Here is a 24,044-nt window from a genome sequence, read left to right as displayed (position 1 = left end):
AAGAAGGTGTCTTGCTGACGCCTTTCCCAATATTGGGCGCGTGGTCCTTGAGGCCTTCGTTGATAGTTGAAACGACCGGACGAGCGACCTCGAGAACGTCCGGTCCCGGCAAAAACACGTCCTGGGAAAATGTTCCTTATCGAGCTTTGGGCTCTTTCAAGGGCCGTGTATGTTCCCACAAACTGGGACATTTCCTTAGCGAAGGCTTCACCAAACAGTAGGCCTTTGGCGCCCTCCCCGGCTTCATATGTGGCCAGGTCACTAAGTTTCTGGTCAATCTTCAAGAGAACACCTCTTCTCCTCTCCGATGATAGTGCGCAGTTGGCGTTTCCTAATAAGCACACCGCTCTCTGCGCCCAGTTACTCAACGCCTGGACATCTACCGGGGTACTGGTGTCTTTCGCTTTTTCTACTAAATCCATAATTTTTGCAAGCGGTCCTGCTAAATCCAGGAGTTTGTCTTGGCAACCCCTCCAAGCACGATCCACACCCTTCCTAATGTCTTGCGCAGATTTAGTAACAAAGGTGACCATCTTTGGGTCTAAGTCTGGTGTATCCGCTAATTTTCCCGGTAACTCAGGCCGAAGGGCACTCCGATCGCATTCGGGATCGGACTTCTCTGTCCAGCGGTTTTCTAATGTGCTGCGACATATACAATGCCACTCTGGGCGAGGGCACCCATTCATATGATTTAGGGTGTCTAATAGTTTCCGGGTCGAACATGTCAATGATGTTATCTTCATCCTCGTGTGCACTTTGCGTTATGGGCTCCACTATATCTTCCTCCTCGCCCCCTTCATCATCGGGGGCATAGCCTTCCTCAAAATCCCTTGAATTATCCACCCCTAGGGTGGGGGGTCTATCATGACACTCGGTTATCTTAGCTAGAAAAGCTTCCTTTAATCTGGCGACAGGGTCGCTCCGACTGTGGGGAACAGTGTTGTCCCTCTCATCTGCGCCCGCGGGAGTCAAAGAGTCTAGGCTCTCTCGGGCTTTGTTACACCCCTTTTTGTCAACCCTTTTACTAGGGTGTCCAGCTGAAGTTCCCTCCCCAGGGCTATCTGCCCGTCTTTTTCTGGCTGCTAAATTCTCTCGCTGCTCAGCCATGCTTGCTTCTAGCATATCCAACCTTTGCGCCAAAGGTTGCACCCCTTGGGAGACTGCTTGCGCGAGGGAATCCCCTAGCACCTTTTTAAAGCTGAGAGACAAATCGTCCTCTTGCCATTTGCGTTCCTCGTCCCACTCTTGCTCACTCCATTCAGGAGAAGTGGAGTGGGAGTCTCCCGGGTGTGATGAATGAGCCATATTCACGTGCTAACAGAGCTAGCTTCTTGGGAATCAGCTATAAATCCGGCTCTCCAGCAGAGGTCGTATTATTCCACTCTGCGCTTTTCTAGCTTCGTCTTGTGTGGAATTCAAATGCCCACTTTTTTTTTTTTATTTATTTATTTTTTTTTAAACAAATATCTTTTCTCTGCACTCGAATCTCACAACTCTCTCCAAACGTTCTGTTTTGCAATGTAAGGAACGTTGGCGAGCCGAGGGGAATGCTGGGAAAGTTCAGGAGGAAGGCTGCCCCGCTGGGTCCTATAACCCTCATATGAGGTGGCTGGAGCCGACTGAAAGCATACGCGCGTATGCCGGAACACGTGCCGCTGGGTCCTAGTGCTCGCGTATACGGCCGCGTACCTCACACGGAGAGCGTAATGCGCACTTTAAATATTTGCAGCATTCCTGTTATAAGGGATATTCATAACGTTTAGCGCATACTTAGGAGTCGATCCTGTGGTACTACACATGGAGAGCGGGGTGGCTGCCTGCGACGAGCGGCTTTGCTCGCGGCTCCACCCCGCCTCTCCTTCCGGGGAAGAACGCGCTGTATGAAAATAGTTACGCTGATAAATAATTTGAACGGCTACTACCACACCAACGTTCATGTAGTACACAACCAATCGATCTAAATCCTCACAGAAATACACAAAAATAGTGCCCAACTCTAAACATAATGAAAGTATTAGGTAAGCACTTATCTCACTGAGGCAGCAAAAAGAAAGAGGAAGGGACCTGAGAGGGCAGAGAGTTTATACTATGAACATATACCCGCCCTTATGTGAATATCTTTGTTTTCGTAGGAGACAATCAGAAGCCGTCCTGAACAAGATGGACGTGAAGCAGCGTTTATTCTAGCAAGTTGGGGAGGAGCCATTGGACCCCGTTGGACCATTGGATATACCAGCTTCGGATCTACACAGTTCTGGTGATACGAGTTGGACAGTTAAAGAGTTAGATGGTTTATTCTGAGAGCAAAGAAAGAGGAAGGGACCTGAGAGGGCAGAGAGTTTATACTATGACCTATGCCCAGATTGGTGGGTTAGAGGAGGTCAGGACTACAAAGGACCTCAGGATCATGGGACTGATGGTTCACAGAGCTTTTGTGAACTGTGTGGTATAGTGAGCAGGATGTTGCGGGGGGCAACACTGCAGCACACCTGAAAATTTAAAAAAATGAAGAAGAAAAAACGGGTGGTGCGGGGGTGGCCCCTGCAACACCCCGCTCACTATACTTTAGAGTATGCAGCTCCCGGGAAAAAAAAGGACCCTGCGGCGCCGTTTCCCGATCGTGGAAGTGAAAGGGAACTGGCGCTGCAGGGACACAGCGTGAAGAGAATGTAAGTAGGGTTTGTTTATGTTGGGGGTGTTGTGGGTGTGGATGGGGGTGGGAGTAAGTAGGGGTATTGAACGTGGAAATGTACAAACCTTTTGTGGTCCGTACATTTCACATGCAAACTTTCCGACCGCGGGAAAATCAGCCGCGTTCGGATCACATAGATCCTAATAATAATACCCTGAAGCATCACCCTTTTGCAGGATGTCTTAAAAAACAGCAAGGTTTTCTTACTGTCCCTAATGCACTGAGAGGCTCTTCTCACCGTACGCTGCTGGTAGGTAGGTAAATAAGCTTTCTATCGAAGTATAGACTCAGTCATGAAGTTCATAGTCAAGGCTTCGACCAGTAAGCTGAACCGTAGTTTGTGAATACAATATGTCTGCCTTTTCTGTGCTAATAATCACTTTATAGCCTGTTATTGCTGAGATGGAAATGAACTACTATATCTCAGTTTCCTAAGGCCATGAAGACTTATCTTTCAGAAAATCACAGTCATTTTTATGCCTTTCGATATTTAGCTTGATTCTTTAGGAATCTGATTATTGTGTTAATCCCCAAGGGTGCTCACCGGTACTCCATGAACTGTGGGTATGCTGCTCTAATGTACATTTTCATTTATGAACTGGAAATCGAAGAACAAATTAAATATTTCTGTACAGGATTCTATTCATTTATTTGTAGGAGGCTGTGGATGAGCTTGAAAGTCTCTTGTCTCAGATCGTGTACTGCCCAGACAGTAGAGGACGTTGGTGGGACCGCCTGGCTCTCAATCTGCACCAGCATTTGAAACACACTGAGAAGGTAATTCTTTATTTTAACGTAACCATCTTCAGTCAATTTTTTATCCAATATTGACAACAGAAATGTGACCTTGATATATATATTAAGTTATTATTGGTGATATATTGGCATACCGTTTTCCCTAAAGAATTGACATTTTTGTAATGGTATTTGAAATGCTGCAATTCTGTGTCTGCTGATGATGGCATCTTGCAAAGTTCTGCTTTTAAAAAAAAAAAAAAGATAATGTTCTCAGTAAATAATAGAGTGGGCCTAGGTTTCTGAGGCCCAGAAGTGTGTAAAAGAATGCAACGGAAAGTCTGACTGTTGGTACTTGCTCAACCCTTTCATTCCCACTTTGCTCAACGTGTGCTGCTAGTCCGTCATCGATGTGGTTCTGTAATTTGTGCAAGCACACTTACTGCCACCCTATCCACCCCCTTAAAATCACCTTCCAAGCTCCATTAAGCATGCTACATTATACTTGGTAAGAGAAAAGCCCATCATTCACATGCACTGGAACATGGACATAGCTTTTCTGTTCTCAGCTAAAGATAATCATAATGTGACAGTGATACCTTTAGCCAAGTTTATTTTATGTATTCTACTGCAGCTAATTACTGTACACAAACCTAGCTTTGTGAAGAAATTAGGCATTTTGCATCAGTAAAGGCTAAGGGCATACAAAAGAGAGTTACAGAGATAGTAACGCAATGTGTCTGCTTCGACAACATGTTGAAAATCGTCCTGGAATGGGTGCAGAAATGGTGATGGCTGATATTAGAATAGTAGCAGACCGTGGCAAGTCCAGCGCTGTGATTCTGCTTGACCTGTAGGCAGCTGAAGATACGGTCGATTGCAGTATGTTGCTAGGTGGACTATTGGGTTTTGGCATTTCTAAGTAGGTGCTTAAATGTTTTTGATTGTGCAGAGTGTGACGAATCGAGGGCATTCGCCCCCTCCGCACGCCCACCTCCCTGTGAGGCTAGTGAGGTGAACCCTCTCTGCAACACCCTCCCTAGGGGTCGAGGGAAGTGGGACCTCAGCAGGGCGAACTCCCCCCTAAGGGAACAAGGACTCCTGTTCCCATGGGGAACTCCCTGATGCCCTCCATGTGATGGCCTATATGAAACTATACAATACACCCAAATATCATAAGTTCTATGACTCGAGTGAAGATAAAGTGAACGTATGCCGTTCCCAAAGAGAAGGTGAAACTTTCCCTTTGAATCAAAATCTTCAATGGATTGAGCTGAGATTGTTGAAAAGGGACGATGTGCCAAAGACTCAGAGAACGAGAGTGGAAGGTAGAGATAGACGGGGGTAGCTCACTGACTGTAAATCACCTGGTGATGGCAGAGCTGACGGAGTCAGCGAAATTCATGACGGCTCCGAGCTGGAGTGAGCATCTCTGGAAGCCCAGCATGTGTGCGGATTAGAAAGCCGGGCAGGCTGAACCACAGAGCGCGGTGGTGGCATGACCACAGAGAGCCCGTGGTGGGTAAGGCACCCTCTCAACTAAGCTGTTACCACCTCAGGGAGGAAGCAACTCCTGAATCGGATATTCATGGCGGTATCGAGAAGGAGACAGGAATGCGTTCGAAGCAGATGTCGCGAAACGCGAAGCAAGAAACAAACCAAAGGAAGAAGGTGGTTTCCAATACCCACAGGCACCGGAGACATTCCCCTACAACTCCAAAGGTAATGGGTAAAACAGGAATACTGGGAAGACAAAGGGGACTCGTTATAGACTTGGGGGCAACTCGTCCCAGTAGCAATAATGAAAGTGTGGAACGCAATTAATAACTTTGAACTGTGTTAATGCAATAAGGGGAAGCACAGAGGACACAGAGGGAGAGAAGTAGAATTGGATAACTACTACCCTGGGAAAAGGGGAAAATCACCCAACAGACAAGAAACAAGGAGTCGAGAGAGAGTCTCTCTCTCTCTCTCTCTCTCTCTCTCTCTCCCTCTCTCCCTCTCTCCCTCTCTCCCTCTCTCCCTCTCTCCCTCTCCCTCCCTCTCCCTCTCCCTCTCGGGTCCCAGTGATGAAACGTATACAAGAAAGTGTACCACAGGAAACAGTGAAATATAACGATTTGAACAACAAAAGGTCCAGAGAAAGACTATACAAGAACACATAGTTCTTTAAGAGAGTTGTCTCACAAGAGCAAGAAAAGCCCCAGAAACAAAAGTGGAGAGAAAGACTGTCAATCAACTAAGAGAACTACAGAGGTTAATACAAAGTATAGCGAGAGACTATTCACAAATTATATATTGAGCAGAATTCTGAAATCGAAGAACGCCAGTGGAATAGCACAGCCACCAGGTGAAGGGAGTCATTCTCCTGGCCTTAGTCGATTATAATAGTGGTAGGGTCAGTTAGGTTAGTTCTGGACTGCGGACTGATTCCTTTGGACAATTATTCATGTCTCATGAGCACCTTAGTTAAGTAGTTGGGGAATACCCCATAGCGATAAGGGTAAATGGGCCTTCTTTTTATTCTTTGATAAACATATGGTCAAAAAGTCCTTTTTCTGACCCGCGACTAGAGTTTTTGGCCTTGAATTAAATACTAATAACATCTCACGTGTTGTACTTCAGGGGTCTGCACTATTGCCTTTACTCACTCTTCCACTTCAGGTGCTGGCCACATTTCTTTATACCTTTGGCATGACGGGCTTTATGTATGCCCATGCCATGACACACAGATATTATTGAACTTCTAGAACATCTATGATAGCCTAGATATACATTTTGCACACTGTATGACTGGGGTACAAAGATGGGTAATACTGAACCGGCTGAAATTCAGTGTATTAAGCACTGAAGCCCTGCTTTGTGGATGCCAGGTTCTCGGGTGGAATTCATCTTCATGGCTAATGGACTCGGCACACCACCTACTCCTGAGAATGTAGTTCGAAACATGGGCATAAAAATGTCAAGTGACTTAATAATGTGACCGCAAATGAATGCAGTTACTAAAGGCACCTTTTTCCAGCTCCAGCATTTAAACAGAATCCTGAGCCTCTTCAAGTTAGGATAGCAGGTGACTGTGGTCCACACCTGCATAGTTGACATTGGCGCAAACAATACAATCTTGAAGCTAAATCAGTATATATGCAGGTATTGCATCTGCACCATGGGGCGATCAAAGAAGCTAAGTCATGTTGTAATGCCAACAGTATTACTTCGGCAGCCTGTTCCTCACGAGAGCTTTTCAGGGTTGCAAGAGAACTATCGGCGCCGCCCCCATCTGGAAATCATTTGACAAGCTCGCATATTCAATGCAACACCGTTAGTGATTTTTTTTTCCATAGAAAAGTTAAAAAAATATCAGACAATAGATCAGCACCGTTCTCCGGAACGGCCCTAAGGCCCTATTTAAAGGGCGTCGCCCCGATGGGCCTAACCCTGTGGAACACTTGCAATTTGAACCAGTCACTGATGACCTAGTGTGGTCCGCACTTAACAAATTGAAGTCTGCCTCTCCATGGATCCTATTCCTCTTCACATTCTCAAGGGTTACCCTTGACTGTCATTCCACTATTCACGGGTGTTCTTCAGCATTTTTTCTTTTCCGGCATTATTCACTGCTCACTGAAACATGCATTTCTCTCACCACACTTAAAGACGTTTCAGTTTGACCCATATTTACCATCTAACTATCGCCCCATATCACTTCTGCCAGTGCTTATGAAGCTCATGGAGGCGATTATTACACCTAAGGTCTCACGCTTCTTGGAAGGGAATATGCTTTTGCACTCCTTTCATTCAGGCTTCAGACCCCAGATGGGCACTGAATCAGTCATGGTCTCGCTGTTAAATGACTATGCTCTACTTCTGGACCGCAGCAAGGTCAGGTGTTGATTCTCCTAGACCTTTCTGCAGCCTTTGATAAAGTTGACCAAGTGATTCTTTTTCGTTGTCTGGAGGAGGCCGGCATCTCAGATCGTGTTTGGGTGATCTGCTCCATCTACCCTTTCCTGCGGGGTTCCCAGAGATCTTCTCTTTCCCCTCTTCTCTTTAATCTATATCTTCTCTTACTGGCCAACCTTCTTGCTCATCATGGGGTGCACTTCTACACCTAGATGGATGACACGCAATTGGTGTTCCGCCTTGATTTGCCAGTGTTGGGACCCGGCAGGCAAACTGAAAACATGCCTCTCAGCAATAGGGGAGTGTATGGCGGAAAACTGCCTAAAACCAAAAGGGTGATAAAACCTGAGGTCCTGTGGATCAGCTCCCCTAGCTCGAAGTCTAACTGGAGGTCTGAGTTTTGGACAGATTTCCTGGGGACTTGCCCTACGCCAAGCAGATCTGTTAAAAGCTTTGGGGTGAAGCTTCTGCACTCTGGTTTGTGAGACGTTCACGTTACCGCAGTATGCTAAATTGAGAACCATCCAGGAGATTCTTCCTTTCCTTCCTCCTGAGTGCAGAATTCAGGTAGTCACGACCTCCATTATGGGGGTTTCTTGACTATTGCAACAGGATCTATTTGGGAAAACCCATGTTTCAGATCCAGTGGCTGCAAGTTCTTCAAAACTCAGCAAGACGGCTGACACTTGATGCCTCAAGTCTATCATCAGCACAGGCTATGCTGCATAAGCTTTGTTGACTCCCTGTTAACTCCTGCATCAAATTTAAGGTGTTGTGTATGACTCAACATGCAATACATAATGTAGGAGTAATATATCTGCAGGAGAAGATGTCGTGGTATCAGCCCAGTAGGTCCCTTCGGCCTGCTTCTTAGAATTTGCTGAAAATACCCTGTTACCAAAGAGCACGCTTAAGCAGCTGATCCTTCTCATGCCTGGCTCCATCAATATGGAATGCTCCGCCGGCGTGTTTTTTTTTTCCCATTTTATTTTTATTAAAAGGTTTCAACAAAAGAAAAACAAGTTCCCCAAAAAACATTAAACGGAGACCAAAAACAGGATCCACCCAACAACTAAACCCCCCCTCACCCCCATTATCCCACCACCCTATCCCGCCCGTTACCTCCCCCAAGCTACGGGTTGACTAGGCCTCTGAAAATCCTCGATGCTGGAAACTAAGAGCAAGGACTGAACACAGAACGCATCTATACTTTTAGGCCAAGCTAGCGGCGGAGTCTCCGCGCGCACCCAAGCACATTTCCACTGGTAAAAGCATCAACAATCCCTCCCCGGCGACATAATATATAAAACCACAAAACAGTTCATAATTTCAAGGCTTCACAGTCCGCACTGAGTATAACCACAGTCCATTCCTGCAAAAAAGATGACATAGAATCATTAACAATAGAAGAGAGTTTCTCATACTCAAAAATAGCGATTAACGTTCGTAAACCATTCTGTCTTGGAGGGCGCTAGGGGACTCCTCCACTTCTGAGCCAGAGCCAATCTTCCCGCTCTCAACATGGCCCCCATTACCCTCGAGAAGGAACCCACCTCTTTATCGGGCAAGGGAGTAACCAGAAGAACCTCGAGTGGGTGCAAGAAGGGACATGTTCCCAGAATATCTTTAATCCAGCTAACAACCTCCGCCCAGTATGAGTGAATAACCGAGCACTCCCACCACATGTGAAACCAGGTACCTTTGTTGGAACACAATCTGGGACACCATTGGGACGCTTCCACAAACATCTTGGAAAGGGCCACCGGAGGACGATGCCAAGAGTGCAAAATCTTAAAATTATGCTCCATAGCCGCCGTATAAAGCCCCCCCAGGAAGCACTGACCTAAACACCAACTGCGTCATCTAAGGACAAGCCCAACCGCTCCTCCCAGATACGTTTGAAAGACTGCCTTCCTGTTAAATTAGAAGAAATAAGTACATTATAGATCTTAGAAAGGGATCCCTTCCTAGACTTGGCTTCTGCAAAAACCCTCTCAAACGGGGTTAGGGGGTCCAACAAGTCAGCCACCCACCACGCCTGGGTGAGGATACCCTTTAGCCTCAAATAATCAAAGACTGTGAGCGGCTTGCTTTCGAACACCTCCGCCATTTGGTCGTATTCCAAGAAGGACCCTTTGTTAAACAACTGTGCGGCCCTCTCCAACCCCTGATCAGACCAGGACTGCGTTTCCCGGAATCCCTTCCTGCCCAGGTCAATCGGGGGACCCCACAAGGATGACAGGGGAGAAGGCCAGGAAGAAAGAAGCCTATTGTCTTCAGAGGGCTGCCAAACTGATCACAAGACAGCAAGAACCGGTTGTGACTTAACAGGCCCTAGAATGCAGTTCGGGGGAGCCCACTAAAGGTCCCTAACTTTTCTTTGATGAACTTGAACATCCTCCACAAACGTCCAGTCTGTTCGTAGATCGTCCCTCAAATGCTCCAACATAACTCGCAGCTGAGCTGCTTTAAAATACCCTCTAAAGTCTGGGAAACCAAAACCCCCAAAGGACTTGGGGAGGGTCAAGGTAGTCAAGCTTACTCTGCGTCTCTTCGCATCCCAAATAAAACAAAGGACACGAGATTGCAAAGAGGCAAAGAAGGATTCCGGCACCAGACAGGGAAGGGACATGAAAAGGTAGAGGAGCCGCGGGAGAATATTCATCTTAACCACCACCATTCGCCCAAACCATGAAAGGGTCAAGGGGGCCCACCTTAAGAGATCGCCCTGGATGTTTGCCTGAAGGGGCGGGAAGTTTAGCTCAAACACCTTGCCTAGGTCCCTGGGAATGCTAACCCCCAAATATCTGGTAGATTCCTGCTCCACACGCACCCCATATACTTCCTTTCTTCCCTCAATTTCAAGATCCACCCCCCCATTGGCATAATACATGACTTAGACAAATTAACCTTTAACCCGGAGAAAGACCCAAAACGACGAATAAGACACAACAGCCGTGGGAGAGCCATGCAGAGATTTGTCAGATACACTAAAATATCATCTGCAAACAAGGACAATATGAATTCATGGTCTCCACAATGTACCCCCGTAAGTCCCCCATCAGCCCTGATTGCAATGGCAAAAGGCTCCATTGCCAACGCATATAACAAAGGAGAGAGGGACACCCCTGCCGAGTGCCCCGGGAGAGCGAGAATGCCATGGACATGCAGCCATTAACCAACACCCTAGCAGAGGGACAATTGTACAACGCAGCAATCCACTTACAAAAATTGTCCTGAAAGCCCATTTTCCGCAATACCCTCCCCATGTAAAGCCATTCAACATGGTCGAAGGCCTTCCCAGAGTCCAATGACAGGCGATAGGCCTCCAAATCTCGCTTCGATGCCTCATACATTAGCCCCATAGTCTTTCTTACATTATCCGACCCCTGGCGACCAGGGATGAATCTGACCTGGTCGCCATGGACCAGGGAAGGAAGAAACCTAGACAGTCTATTCGCCAAACGTTTAGCCAAAATCTTAACATTTACATTAGGAAGAGAAATGGGTCTATAGGACTGACATCGCTCTGGATCCTTCCCATCTTTCGGTAACACTACAATGAGAGCTGACATCATGGAGGGGGGCAGGGAACCAGAATCCAAAGCAGCGTTAAACACCTTAGCCAGAAATGGGGCTATCACAGAGCAAAACGTCTTATAAAACCGGACCGTGAAGCCATCGTCTCCCGGAGCTGTGCTGCTCTTTAAGGAGGCGATAGTGTCCACCACCTCCTGGGGAGAAACTGGCAACTCCAGCACGTCGACACCCTCGGCGGCAAGGCGAGGGATGTGCAGTGACTCTAAAAATAGGTCCACATAAGCCCCGTCCCCAGAATATTCCGACGAGTAAAGACCCTCGTAATAATGCCCAAACTCCGATGCTATCATATCATCCTGCAGAACTCCCTCCCCCGTCCGACCCACAATCCGATTCACCCTCCTGCTGTTTTGAAGCTCCCTCAGGCGCCACGCCAGGATCCTGTCTGCCTTTTCCCCCGCTCCATATACCGCTGTTTCAAAAATGCCAGCTTTCTCTCTGTTTGTCCCACACATAAGGCCGACAATTTAGCCTTAAGATTCTGAATCTCCTCCCAGTTTCCCAGAGCCATCTGAGACTTCAGCTTTGCTCCCGGCTGAATGGCAGCAATTCGCTCTCTCAACTTCAATTCCTCCCTGCCCCGCTCCCTCTTTCTTCTTGCGCCCATCTCTATGAGCACGCCCCTGATTGTGGCCTTAAATGCATCCCACACTCCCTGGACATTCACCTCCCCTGTGTCATTAAGCTGGAAATATTCATTAATTGAACCCAATAGAGATTCCTTAAGCTCCTTATCTTGCAGCAGCGTATCATTGCATATCCACCGAACCCTAGCCGGCGTCATCGGGGGAATCCCCAACGTGGCCCAAACTAGATCATGGTCGGACCACGGGACAACCTTCACACCAAAGTCCGAGATACTATCCCGAAGCTTAGAGTCCACCAAGACCAGATCTATCCTCGAGAACGCCCTGTGTACCGCTGAGTAAAAAGTGAAGAAGGGGTCGCGGGTCCCCTCGACGGAATGCACATCCACCAAACCCAACACCTCATTAGGCTGCCGAAATGAGTCCGCCAACTTCCTCTGAACCCGCTGGTCGGAGCAAGGAGAAAGGGACTTCCTATCCCTATCCGTTGAGAGAACCATGTTAAATTCCCCGCCCACTATCAGTGCACCCTCTGCAAAGCCCTGAATAGTCTTCCCCCACCTTTTCCCAAAAGAGATCCTGTGCCTCGTTTGGGGCATAAACCCCTACCAGGGTAAACAACCTGCCTTTCACTGACACCTTAACCATAATGTAGCGCCCCTCAGAGTCGGGCTTATGAGCCTTTGGGACAAAAAGAGCCTTGGGGGAGACCAACACAGCAACACCCCGCTTCTTCGCCACATATGGGGAGTGGAACAAATACTGGATAGCTTTAGATCGAAGCAGCGGTTCCTTCCCCCTCACCCAGTGTGTTTCCTGGACAAAAAAGAAGTGCAGCTTAAGCCTGGAGAGTTCCCTCGCCACCAGGGACCTTTTCGTAGGAGAATTCAACCCCCGCACATTCAGGGACCCCACCAGCGACCTCTGCAAAGAGTCATTCATTTGATCGGCCATAAGATGCATTCCCCACCTCTTGGAGACCACACTTGAACGTCCGCACCCCCAGCTCACACACACCAGAAGAGACCAAAAAAGGGCCTATAACACCCCTCCACCTCAGAAACCCCAGCAACCCTAAACACACATCCATAACCATGAGAACAACAAACGGACCCCCCCCCTTTCCCACCCAAAACCATCCCAAAAACACCAGCACCATCTCACCCCTACCCCCCCCAATCCCGAGCGCCTGGATAGACTTCGACATTTCACCGCTGCACCATCAGGCCGCCAGAGAACGCCTCCACCCGGCCGCCAGCCTCATCGTGCGAGCAAATAACATTTTGAGCCCTCCATCCCTAAACCGGAGACAAGCCCCAAACACCACCGCCTGTACTCGCCACCCTCCCGACCCCATGACCTCCACATAAGCTTGGAACAAAGCAAAGAACAATCAGCCCAGAGGGCAGCCATGACCAGAGCAAGACAAACCAGATGGCCCCACAATTCCCCCCCTCAACAACCAGCACAAAAGACTACACCAACAAAGTCAGGGCGTAGGCTGTTTCGAGGAAGGAGGCGCCACCTTCCTGAACTTCCTGTGTCCCCGCACCCGGCACCGACCCACAAATTCCAAAGGGCCAGGGCGATCTCCATCCAACCCCTTCCCCCTCCCTGCATCGTCCTTAGAAGGGGGGGGGGTCTCCCAATAGCTCGCGAGAAACTCGCTGAATGTCAGTTTCTGAGGAGAGGGAATATTTGTAGCCATCCAGTTCAAAGGCAATTGAAAACGGATGTCCCCATCTATAGCGGACCCCCTTTGACTGCAACCACCTCCTCAAAGGTCCACAAAGGCGCCGTCGAGCAAGGGCGAGCGCCGAAAAGATTTTAATTTGAGCGCCTTTCCAATCGATGGGACCCTTCCTGCGTGCCAAGTCCAAGATCTTGGCTTTTTCAGCATAATAGTGAAATTTCACAAGGACCGTACGGGGCTCACCCGCGCGTCCCCCAGCTCTGTGGGCCCTGTCAATTGTGGGTTTGCTAGTATTTTCACCATCAAAGAGGCTACTCACAATCGCCTTGACCCCTTTCACAATGTCCGCCTGAGACTCCCCCTCTAGTTCTGGCATACCAAAAAAACCTCAGATTACAGCGCTGTTCCCTATTTTCTAAATTGTCCAGATTGAGGGTGACCTTCTCCTCCCACCTCTCAAGCTCAGCCAACCTCATATCAAATTGCGTCTCAAAAAGGTCTGCCGAGGACTGGTTGGCCTCAAGTGCCTGAACACGATCTTCCACTGCGTCAACCTTCTTATCCAGAGAGTCCAGGCATTTGTTGACATCCGCTCTAAAGCCTCGTATCTCCTCCAGCAGGGATGCCATGTTGCGGCCCACTGACAGGGCCTCTGACGCCTCCAACTGGGCCCCAGCCTGAATGGCAGCATCCTCCCCCTTCTCTGCCACTACTCTCCGATATTTTGGTAGGGCCTGCGCCCAGTCCATCCAGGGGGGGATCAAGGGGGTACCCCAGGCAACAAAGAATAAGGGAAAAAAAAGGGGGGTCCTCCTGGGGCAGTTGTGCTAGGGTCCCTGGCCTGGCCTGAAGGCCTCTCCCCTCCACCTACTCAGTCACGCCAGGAACGAGGTCCAGGCCCCTGGGACAAAGGCACACGCAGCTCAGCGCGCCTCCACAACGCGTATCCACACCAGGGTCCAACAGCTGTACAGTCCAAAAAACTCTCCAGGGGGGGAAATACGCACCCCCTCACCAGCCTCCACCAAGAGCAGCTAGCCGACTCGCCCAGCCAACTCACTGGGCAATAATGATGATCACACCAGGCTCAACCCACCGCCACAGCCCGGATCGAGCCTCCAGGACACCTCTGCCTGCTCCAAAAGGGCACTGCCAAAAATCACGGGGAGCCTCCCTGAACTCTCTAGGGGGTTCGCCGCACCCGAGCCCTCACCCAGGCCCAGCGGCCCACTCCAGCCTCCATCGCTCCCAAGCCCCAAGGGAACGGGGAGGGAATCGCCATTGCGGGTTCCTCTGACCCGGTCCTGGCCGCGGGCACAGCTCCTGCCGCGCACCGTGCGCCAGCCACACTGGAGCTCTCACCTGGGCTCGAGAGGCAGCTCCACTATCTGCCTCACACACTTCCCGGGGGGTGCAGGGAGGCAGCCGCCGCTCCCGACACCAAAGCTCTGGTCCCGCAGTCCGGCCCAAGAGCACACCTCCTCCAACGCAGGGCCAACGTCTCCCACGCGCCGGCGAAGACAGCAGGCCGCGCACGCCTCGAGCACGAATACTGCTCAAACACAGTCTTCTAAGGCCTCGGAACTCCGAAACCGCACTCCGCCGACTCGCCCCTGGTTCAGCCTGCCTTCATGGGGGTCGGAGTCCAACTTCAACAGGGCTGGGGGCCTCAAATCCCAAAGTTTTAGCGCCCCAGGACGGAGACCCGCCGAGAGAAGTCAGCACATCTCGGCGCCCCTGGCGGCTCTCCCGCCGGTGTGTTTTAATGGTTTTTCCCCATGTGGCCTTTCCTGCCCCCCTACTTTCCTTCAGCGCCTTGACCCCCTCGGGCATTAGCTCACACTATATAAATACCCCATTCATACATATATACATACATTGTGACCTGGCTGGATTATGAAAATTCTGTATTTCTGGGCCTGCCTTGTTCTGCTATCCTCCAAATGCAAAGCAAACAAAGTGCTGCTTAAATGTTGCTTCTAAAATGGCAGTGCCTGACTGATTTGCATATGACTGGTCCCCTTTTGCAATGGCGCAGACGGGCTATAAAACGGCAGGGTGGAAGGTTGCCCAGAGCAGTGCCAGTGGTTCAGATTAATTCAAAAGCTTCCACCCATCAATTTTTTGGTTTTAGTTTGTCCCCAAAATGGCACCATAGTGGGCATATTACCCCCTGCCCAGCAACAGAATCTCTGGCTGCTGGGGTCTTGTTGATTTTAAAACATTATCCTTTATAGAGCCTTTAATTCTACGATGCCCTACTTCATGACAAGCAGATTGTAGAAATTGCTCTCTGCTCTGTTTGTTGGGATCAGAGAAGCAATATTGGCTGAGATGATGTAACTCCCGTCACAAAAGAAATGTTGGATACCTCTTTCTAGGTACATGACGCCACATGGTGGAACAATATTTCTGTAAGCATAGTTGATCATTTGGCCTTTGGACATCTAATTAAAATGTTCCAGTTTTCAATCTAAGATAGTCGAACACTCTCACACCATTTCTAATTATGTCAATGATTGGTTTCGGGCATCTCTGGGCCTTGGTGCTCCTTGCAGGGCAGTTGTTTTGCCATAATTAATACTTGTAACAACATAACAGGAGTGGGAACAGTTCTTTCATTTCATTTATAACCAAAATATCATTTAGGCTTCAGGAAATAGTTAACATTTACTATTAACTGGGAAGAAGTAACATGTTGAATAAGGGAGTGGATGTGGAAGAGGTGTGGTCTTTAGAGGGTGGTTGCCAGGAGAGAGACCGGGCTGCTTTGGTGGCAGGGAGCTGTATATTACGGGTAAAAGAACATTACACAAGGGTAGCTGTTTAATTAGACTGAGATCCAGCTTTGGGGAATCGTGAAGATGCTGCCAAGTATCTGGGGCCCATCCGGCACTAAATGCAATCCTCCACTAGCCCATATTGCATGATCATTAAGGGTCTCTCAGTGTACGTTGGATGACAACTTTACAAAGAAACACTGTCCGGTAAAACTACAGAGCAAAGACTGAGCTAGAAAACCAAACGGCATATGCACAAGAAATGGGTTGAGCTTTTCTCTTCAGCAGCTTCGGTAATTGAACTGCTTAACTTTTAATGTGTCTTGTACGTGTATGACATAGCAAATGTAATGTGAATCCTCAGAGTTTCAAGTGACTTGCTTGCATCTATGGTTAATTGTTAAATACACACCAAAGAACTTTCTCTGGAAGACTACTGGTAGCTATACATATGAGCTTGACACATGTTGATATGTTTGTATGGCACCAGTTGCCCTGGTGAGTAATAAGTAGCTCCTGGGTGCTCTGGGTGCCAGTCTACCAAGGCTTTTCTAGGCTACATGCAGGAGCTAAATAGCTTGCAGCCCATACCTGAGGTTTTTGGACAAATTGGTTCTGCCATCACATGGCATGCAAACATTTTGCTCTTCTCTTCAAAGAGTCCTAGAGTTCAGAGTTTTTGGAGAATTTTTCAAAAGAAAGGTAGTATCAGGATGAATCATGGCACTATACAGGCTGGGCATTTCTATTGTCTGTGCATTAGGAACTCCCTCTAAGAAAACTGACACTTTCCCCTCACATACTTCCACAAGTAGACAATAATCTTTGAAAGTAGCAAGGTAGTTCTCGGACACGGACATTAGCCATGTAGGCAAAATTGCCTACCACACCCAACATTCAAAAAGATAACTAATAACCTGTACCTGTCCTGTTGCCTTAAACCAACTGTTTAAGGCAACAGGACTAAATGTCCCAAGGACACCCCTTTTCTGTCTTGGATTTTCCTTTTGAAATCTTTGATGATGGGTGGTTAAATCCAATTTGATAAATTCAAAGTTTATTATACCTTCAACTCTTGACAGTGCATTATATTCTTAAATTAAATCCCAAGTGTTGAAAAAGAGTTGCCCAAGTATCATGGAACAACCTAGTCAAGCAACTGCTGACATACGTTGTATTTATTACTTTTGAGGGCATTTCCAATATTAGGATTTAGGGTATTTTTGATGATATGAGTAATGCCTTGAAAGGTTTATCAGTAATGCCCATGGCCACCAATTACCACATTTGGTATGCTTCTATAATAGTTGCCTTACTGCAGAAAATACTGATTTACTTATTTGCTCTGGTGATATATATATTGATAACCATTTTGTATTTTGATATCCTGAACAAGGGCCCGTAATCAGCATAATCTCATGTTTCTATAGGCCGTTGGGCATGTTTTAGAGGGGTTGGTGGACCCTTTTGTACGGACAGGCCACCGGCTTGCTCTTTACCAGCGAGCACAGCGGATAAGAGATTCGGCCAGCTGCAAGAAGTTACGACACCTGTTCCAAAATATGCCTTTGATTGAAGTGGAGGATGTTCCGCATGTGAGTAAAGACAATAATAATGATACATAATGATACATACGCTTTATCACAGATTTGTTGGGCCTCTTAGCACTGGGTTAACAGGTACAATCATTGCCAATATTTAATTGTATGCAATTTAATCGCCACAGAAGGATTAAGGGCTGAGTCATCCCTGCGGGGATTAGAATATGTGGCTTCAGGCTCAGCATGGATGTCCGATGTTGACATGGAAGATCATTAGGCATCCCATTGTTCCCAGTGTTGTCAATGGTGACTGCTTCCCTTTCTCTTTTTTCATAAAGTGTTGGACCCAAAAAATGTATTATGATCGCCATATGTAGTTTATTTGTCCTTGTTGGTGGCAAGGAGAATGCCACGGATGTGATGAATGATCTTTTATTTTTAAGGCAAGTATTTGCGCAATGAAACAATTTTATAGCCAATTGACATTCCAGTGTTTCGCCTGTGATAGCACCATGCCTTCCAGCATAGATGATTTTGTTTTTGCACAGCTTTTTTACACAGATGCAAAATCAGACCCACTTTTCTCCAGCATTGGATCTTTCTTGGATTCACATGCTTAGAATATTCCCCGTCGTCAGGCTGGGAATCCTCGGTAAATTATATAGAACTTTTCCATAGGAAAAATGTTGACACTTTTGTGTCCTATCTATGTCGTTTTGTGCCGCGTACGCCTGCGCCACTAGGACGTAGAGTTATAAGTAGCCCCGCCCCCGCGGCTCCCTCAGATTTCAACCGTCTTCCAAAGTAGTGGGATTACCTAGAGTATTTACTATTTTTGCTAGGTTGGGCGTTCTTTTTTCTTCGACTTCCTTCGAAAATGTCTGGAAAGGCGTTGTTTCGTCCATGTGCTACCTGCGGTCTTAAGAAAGTGTATAAAGTTGATGGGCATATGGACTGTATTTACTGTCTTCACCCTCATCATTCAGCCGACACGTGTGAGATCTGTCAAGGCTTCTCCCAGAAGACCCTGAAGGACCGAAACAGACGCCTGGTGACTTGGCTCAATGATGGGGCGGGTGCGTACCCTGCATCGTAGGTAGGCTCTACGGCCTCGAGATCTAAATCTCCGGTACCCCCTCGTCGCTCTGCGTCAGCAGAGCCCCCGACAAAGAAACCATGTTCATCGGAAAAACACCCCTCTGATAAACATCCTGCGAGGGACTCTTCGTCAAAGAAAACGTCCTCTTGTTCCTCCTCGTCAAAAAAGGAGAAGAAATTGAAATCCTCCTCGGGAGACCGCCATGGCTCTACCTCGAGTCGAGTGTCCTCGACCCACAAGCCGAGTTCTAAACCGGCGAGTGCGCCACAAGGCTCTGCGCCAAAAACTTCGTCGTCGACGGTCAGATCGTCAAAGTCTTCTTTGCCATCTGGGCCTGCTCTTCCTGCGATCACTTCGGCGGGTCAAACAGCAGTTATAGAGAAGATGTCGTCGTCGACGGTGGCACCTTCGGTGGGTTGGCTGCCGGAAGTTTTCAACCCGATCTTGCCTGAGGCCTTGTTGCAGCCAGAAGCGGCCCTTTCCATCTCATCGGCGGAGGATGACCGTGGTCCGATCGTACAGCCGACTGATCTGGGGTTACATGCAATCAGTTCGGGGAACTCCCGAGTGGGAGTGCCATCCCAACCGCCTCTTCCTTGCTGAATCCCCAGTCTCTATTGTCCCTGGAGGTGTTGAACACGCTGCAGAAGCTGTTACAGCGTCTGGACACGCAGTTGCCTCACACTGGTGTCCCGACGGTACCACAGGCTACTTGCCCGGTGGAGGAGGATTGTTCTCGCCCACACTCGGAGGAGGGAGAACTGCCGGAGTCAGAGACTGAGCGTGAAGGGTCTTTTCAGTCGTCTCATTATCCCCCTCAAGGGACCCCACTTGGGATTCGGATGCAGAGATGGAACCTCCAAAGAGCCCGGCGCAACCATCTCCACCGGATGACATCGAGGCCTTCCATGCAATGATGGGAAAAGCGTGTGCGGAATTTGGCCTGGTGCCGGAAGAAGTGAAGAAAGATTGCTTTCCCTTCGATCATATGGGCAAGAGAAGAAAATCGATGTTTGCCATCCCAATTTTGGACCATGTCTGGCAAGAGGGGTTGAGGCCAATGCGTCATCCTTTCTGAGAACCGGCGATAAAAGGATGGTTAGAAAAGAAATTCAAGGCTGCGGAGTCAACCCCCAAATGCTTGACATCTCAACCTTCGCCGGATTCGGTGGTGTCCCCTGCTGCGGCCAGAAAAGCGAGGTCGCAACACAAATGCACGACCCCGCCGGACGACGACACCAGGAGACAAGATGCGTTTGGGAAGAAGGTATTGTCAGTCGGTGCGACTACAGTGAAAGCAGCCAACTCCCTGGCCATTATGGCACGGTATGATAGAGAGATGTGGCATCGTTTGGCTCTTATCTTAGACCATCTGCCGAAGGAACACAGGAAATCCGCTATGCTACTAGTACGGGAAGGGGAAGAGGCCTCCAATCACTCCATAAATATCGCTGTCGACCTGGCGGAGGCCGGGTTTAAACAAATTAATAACGGCGTAGTGTTAAGGAGGCAAGCCTGGCTTTAGTGCACGACTTTTCGACCAGAGGTGCAATACAGGGTGCTGGACATGTCGTGCGAAGGGGAACAACTGTTTGGCGAGAAAGTTGATGAAGCCTTGAAGGGCATGAAAGAAGACTCTGACACTGCTTGGTCACTCGGAGCCCTCCAAAGTGGCAGAAATTTTCATTCCTTTCGTCCTTTCAGAGGTGCTTCCGGAAACTCCCGGTTTGCATCACCTAGAGACCGAGGTTTCAGTCGACCATCCTACTCTTCCCAAGGCTACAGACGAGCAGCCCAAGCTACTCGTAGAGGCAGAGATTACGAGTCCTCAAGAAGGAGAGGCTCCTACTCATCGTCGGCGAAGGATCGACAGGCAAAAACCCAGCAATGACATGTTTCGAGACGTCCTAGGGGGCAGAGTGTCTCATTGCGTCGACGAGTGGGAACGCATAACAGCGGACCAATGGGTTTTGGACACGATACGTCTGGGTCACCCCCTACAGTTCAAGGACAAGCCACCACACATTCTGCCAGGGTTCTCGCCGCAATCCCATCTTCAGGTACTGGTGCAGGAAGTGACGCTTATGCTGCAGAAAGGGGCTATAGAACTGGTCTGGTGGCCGAAAGAGGAAAGGGAGTGTACTCCTGTTACTTCGTGGTCAAGAAACTCAATGGAAAATGGCATCCCATTCTAGATCTACGGGCTCTCAACAAACTGCTAAAGAATCTGAAATTCAAAATGCTAACTCTGCAAGAGGTTATCCGATCGATACAACTGGGAGATTTATTGTCATCGCTAGACCTTCAAGACGCGTACTTCATATCCCGATGCGTCGACGACACAAAATATTTCTGCGGTTCGTCGTCGGGCGAACCCACTATCAGTTCAAGGTCCTCCCATTCGGACTAAAATCGTCTCCCAGGACGTTCACGAAATGTTTGGCACCAGTGGCAGCCTGGTTACGGAAGGAAGGTCATCATGTGTACCCATATCTGGACGATTGGTTAATAAGGGGCTTATCTCCGGAAAGGGCACGGGAAAGTCTGAATGCCACCATGTCCCTCCTCCAATGCTTGGGCTTCGCAATAAACTTCAAAAAGTCCTCCTTATCGCCATCAAGGACCTTGGTCTTTCTGGGGGCGGAGTTCCAGACGCAGTCAGGGTTGGTAAAACCATCCGTCGAAAGAGTTCTGAAACTACGACACAAGGCATCGGAATGGAAAGTCAACACCAAAGTGTCGGTGAGAAGGTACATGTCCCTGCTGGGGACCATGGCTTCCTGTATACCCTTGATAAACAATTGTCGTCTCTTCATGAGACCCATTCAGGAATTCTTGACGGATCGATGGGCGCAGAGTCAAGGTCGTTGGTCGGACAAATTGACCATCAACAGCAGGCTCGTGCAGGCACTTCAGTGGTGGAGAATCTCCAAAAATTTAACAAGAGGGATGCCCTTACTGGAACCTGGGTTCCAGATGACGGTGGTGACAGATGCTTCGCTGACTGGATGGGGAGCTCATCTGGATTTCCTTCAGGTTCAAGGTCGGTGGTCATCGGAGGAGTCCAGCCTTCACATCAACGTGCTGGAGTTAAGGGCAGTGCGTTGGGCCTTGAAGTCTTTTCTGCCGCACATAAAAGGATCCGTTGTACGGATAATGACAGACAACACAACAACGATGTTTTACCTGAGAAAGCAGGGGGGTACTCGCTCGGCATTGGGCCCTCCGCCACAGGATACATCTATTGGCGTGCCACTTACCAGGAGTCAAAAACGTGCGAGCAGACTCTCTCAGCAGAGAGATCAATCGACTACACGAATGGGAATTGAACGACCAACAACTACACCGTGTCTTCGAAAAGTGGGGTCGCCCGGCTCTAGATCTCTTCGCGACGAGAGAGAACAGGAAGTGCTCACAATACGCAAGCAGGTGGCCACAACAAGACTCACTGGGGGAAGCGTTCTCCTTCCCGTGGACGGACATGTTTTTGTATGCGTTCCCCCCGTTTCCCCTCATACGTCGGACGCTGCAATGGATTCACAGATATCCATGTCGGGTGATCCTGGTGGCCCCGTACTGGGCGAGACAAGTGTGGTTCTCCGATCTACTCCATCTTTCAGCAGCGGATCCCATGAGGTTCCAGAGGATCCCGAACCTTCTGTCTCAGGACAAAGGGGCGGTTTGGCACCACGACCCGGACAGCCTCAGTCTGACAGCTTGGCTCCTGATTTCTCCGAGTTTGGTACGTTAGCAATTCCACCGGACTGTCGTCGCATTTTGCAAGCTGCGAGGGCGCCGTCCACAAACGCTTCGTATATGTACAAATGGAAGAGATTCTGTATTTGGTGCGGGGATCAACCAGGTTTACGTCCACTTCACATCACGCCGGAGCAGCTTCTACCATACTTGCTACTCCTGGCTCAAAAAGGTTTGTCTTTTTCATCGATAAAAGTGCATCTCGCGGCCATTTCGAGATTTACTCGGAAGAGACATTCAAACTTTTCCTCCTAAGAAGTTTCCTCCGATCTGGAGCCTTAACCTGGTTCTAGCAGCACTATATTTGAGGTTTTTCAAGAATAAAGTTGTGTTGGCTACTAATCCTCATTTCATTCCTAAAGTACCTACCATGTTCCATAGGCACTCTTCTATGGTGCTACCGACGTTTTTTCCAACACCTTCGTCTGCTGCGGAGAGGACTCTCCATACGTTGGACGTGAGAAGGGCTCTGAAATTTTACCTCCATCGCACTCAAAATCTCAGGGACACAAGACAGCTATTTGTGGCCTATGGCCCTTCGGCTAAAGGTAAATCTCAAAACAAGGACTGTCCCGCTGGGTGTCATCTACCATTTCTTTTTGCCACTCAAAAGCTGGGAAACCGCTGGAAAGACGTCCACAAGCCCATTCGACGAGATCTGCTTCGTCGTCGGCGGCATTGTGGTCCGGGATTCCGCTGGGAGGTATGTCAGGCGGCTTCCTGGTCGGTACCACATACGTTTACCCTGCATTATTGTCTCGGACAACAACATGCTGAGGATACACAGATGGGTTGTGCAGTCCTACGGCACCTGTTTAAATAAGGTAGGCCCCAGTAAAGGGGGTATATCCTTCGGCTAATGTATTTTAAAGTGTTGTTTTTTAGCTGTTCATGCACTATGATTTGAAGTCTAGCCAAGACAAATATGCATTCATGGTTATAATGTTATTGGTTTGCATACACACCTCCATCTATGGGGGATACTGCTGTACAATCTATTCTAAGCATGTGAATCCATGAAAGATCCAATGCTGGAGAAGGGAATAGTTTCTTACCTGTAACTCCATTTCTCCAGCATTGGTATCTTTCATGGATTCACATGTGCCCGCCGGCCTCCCCTGGCATACAAACCAGATGTCCTCCCATACTACTTTGGGGGTCGAAATCTGAGGGAGCCGCGGGGGCGGGGCTACTTATACCTCTACGTCCTAGTGGCGCAGGCGTACGCGGCCCAAAACGACGTAGATAGGACACAAAAGTGTCGACATTTTTCATATGGAAAAGGTCTATATAATTTACAGAGGATTCCCAGCCTGATGACGGGGAATATTCTAAGCATGTTAATCCATGAAAGATACCAATGCTGGAGAAATGGAGTTACAGGTAAGAAACTATTCCCTTCTATTAGCCTTAATAGCAAAAACAAGCGCTCCTTGCACACTTTATTTGTAGTACTTTATTTTAGGCTGTTTTCTTTCCATTGAACACTCCCCCCAACCCCCCAATCCCTCAAACTGAATGATTTGCCTTGTAAAGTGTTACTATGGCCAGTCACTGTCTTGATGGCAATTGAAGATTCAGAAGCAGACAACCTGCTGACAAATGCATGTCTATTATTGACCTCTCAATGTAAATATAAATAACCTCTACCTTCACACAAT

General features: G+C 48.5%; 1 protein-coding gene across 4 annotated transcripts in view; it reads left to right on the top strand.

Moving 5' to 3' along the window:
• FAN1 (FANCD2 and FANCI associated nuclease 1) overlaps window positions 1-24,044 on the top strand; it is a 169,252-nt gene that overhangs the window by 100,174 nt on the left and 45,034 nt on the right. For 3 of the 4 annotated variants that reach the window (XM_069624918.1, XM_069624916.1, XM_069624917.1), the window contains 2 exons: window positions 3,350-3,469; window positions 17,418-17,582. In XM_069624918.1, coding sequence (XP_069481019.1) covers window positions 3,350-3,469; window positions 17,418-17,582 — 285 coding nt within the window. The remainder of the gene's footprint in view (window positions 1-3,349; window positions 3,470-17,417; window positions 17,583-24,044) is intronic. The other variant, XM_069624919.1, reaches the window with a different exon arrangement.

The sequence above is a fragment of the Ambystoma mexicanum genome, chromosome 11 (assembly GCF_040938575.1).
Source record: "Ambystoma mexicanum isolate Mex_15411 chromosome 11, UKY_AmexF1_1, whole genome shotgun sequence".
Lineage (NCBI taxonomy): Eukaryota > Metazoa > Chordata > Amphibia > Caudata > Ambystomatidae > Ambystoma > Ambystoma mexicanum.
The sequence above is the reverse complement of the archived record's forward strand: the minus strand, read 5'-3'. Positions and strand labels throughout refer to the sequence as shown.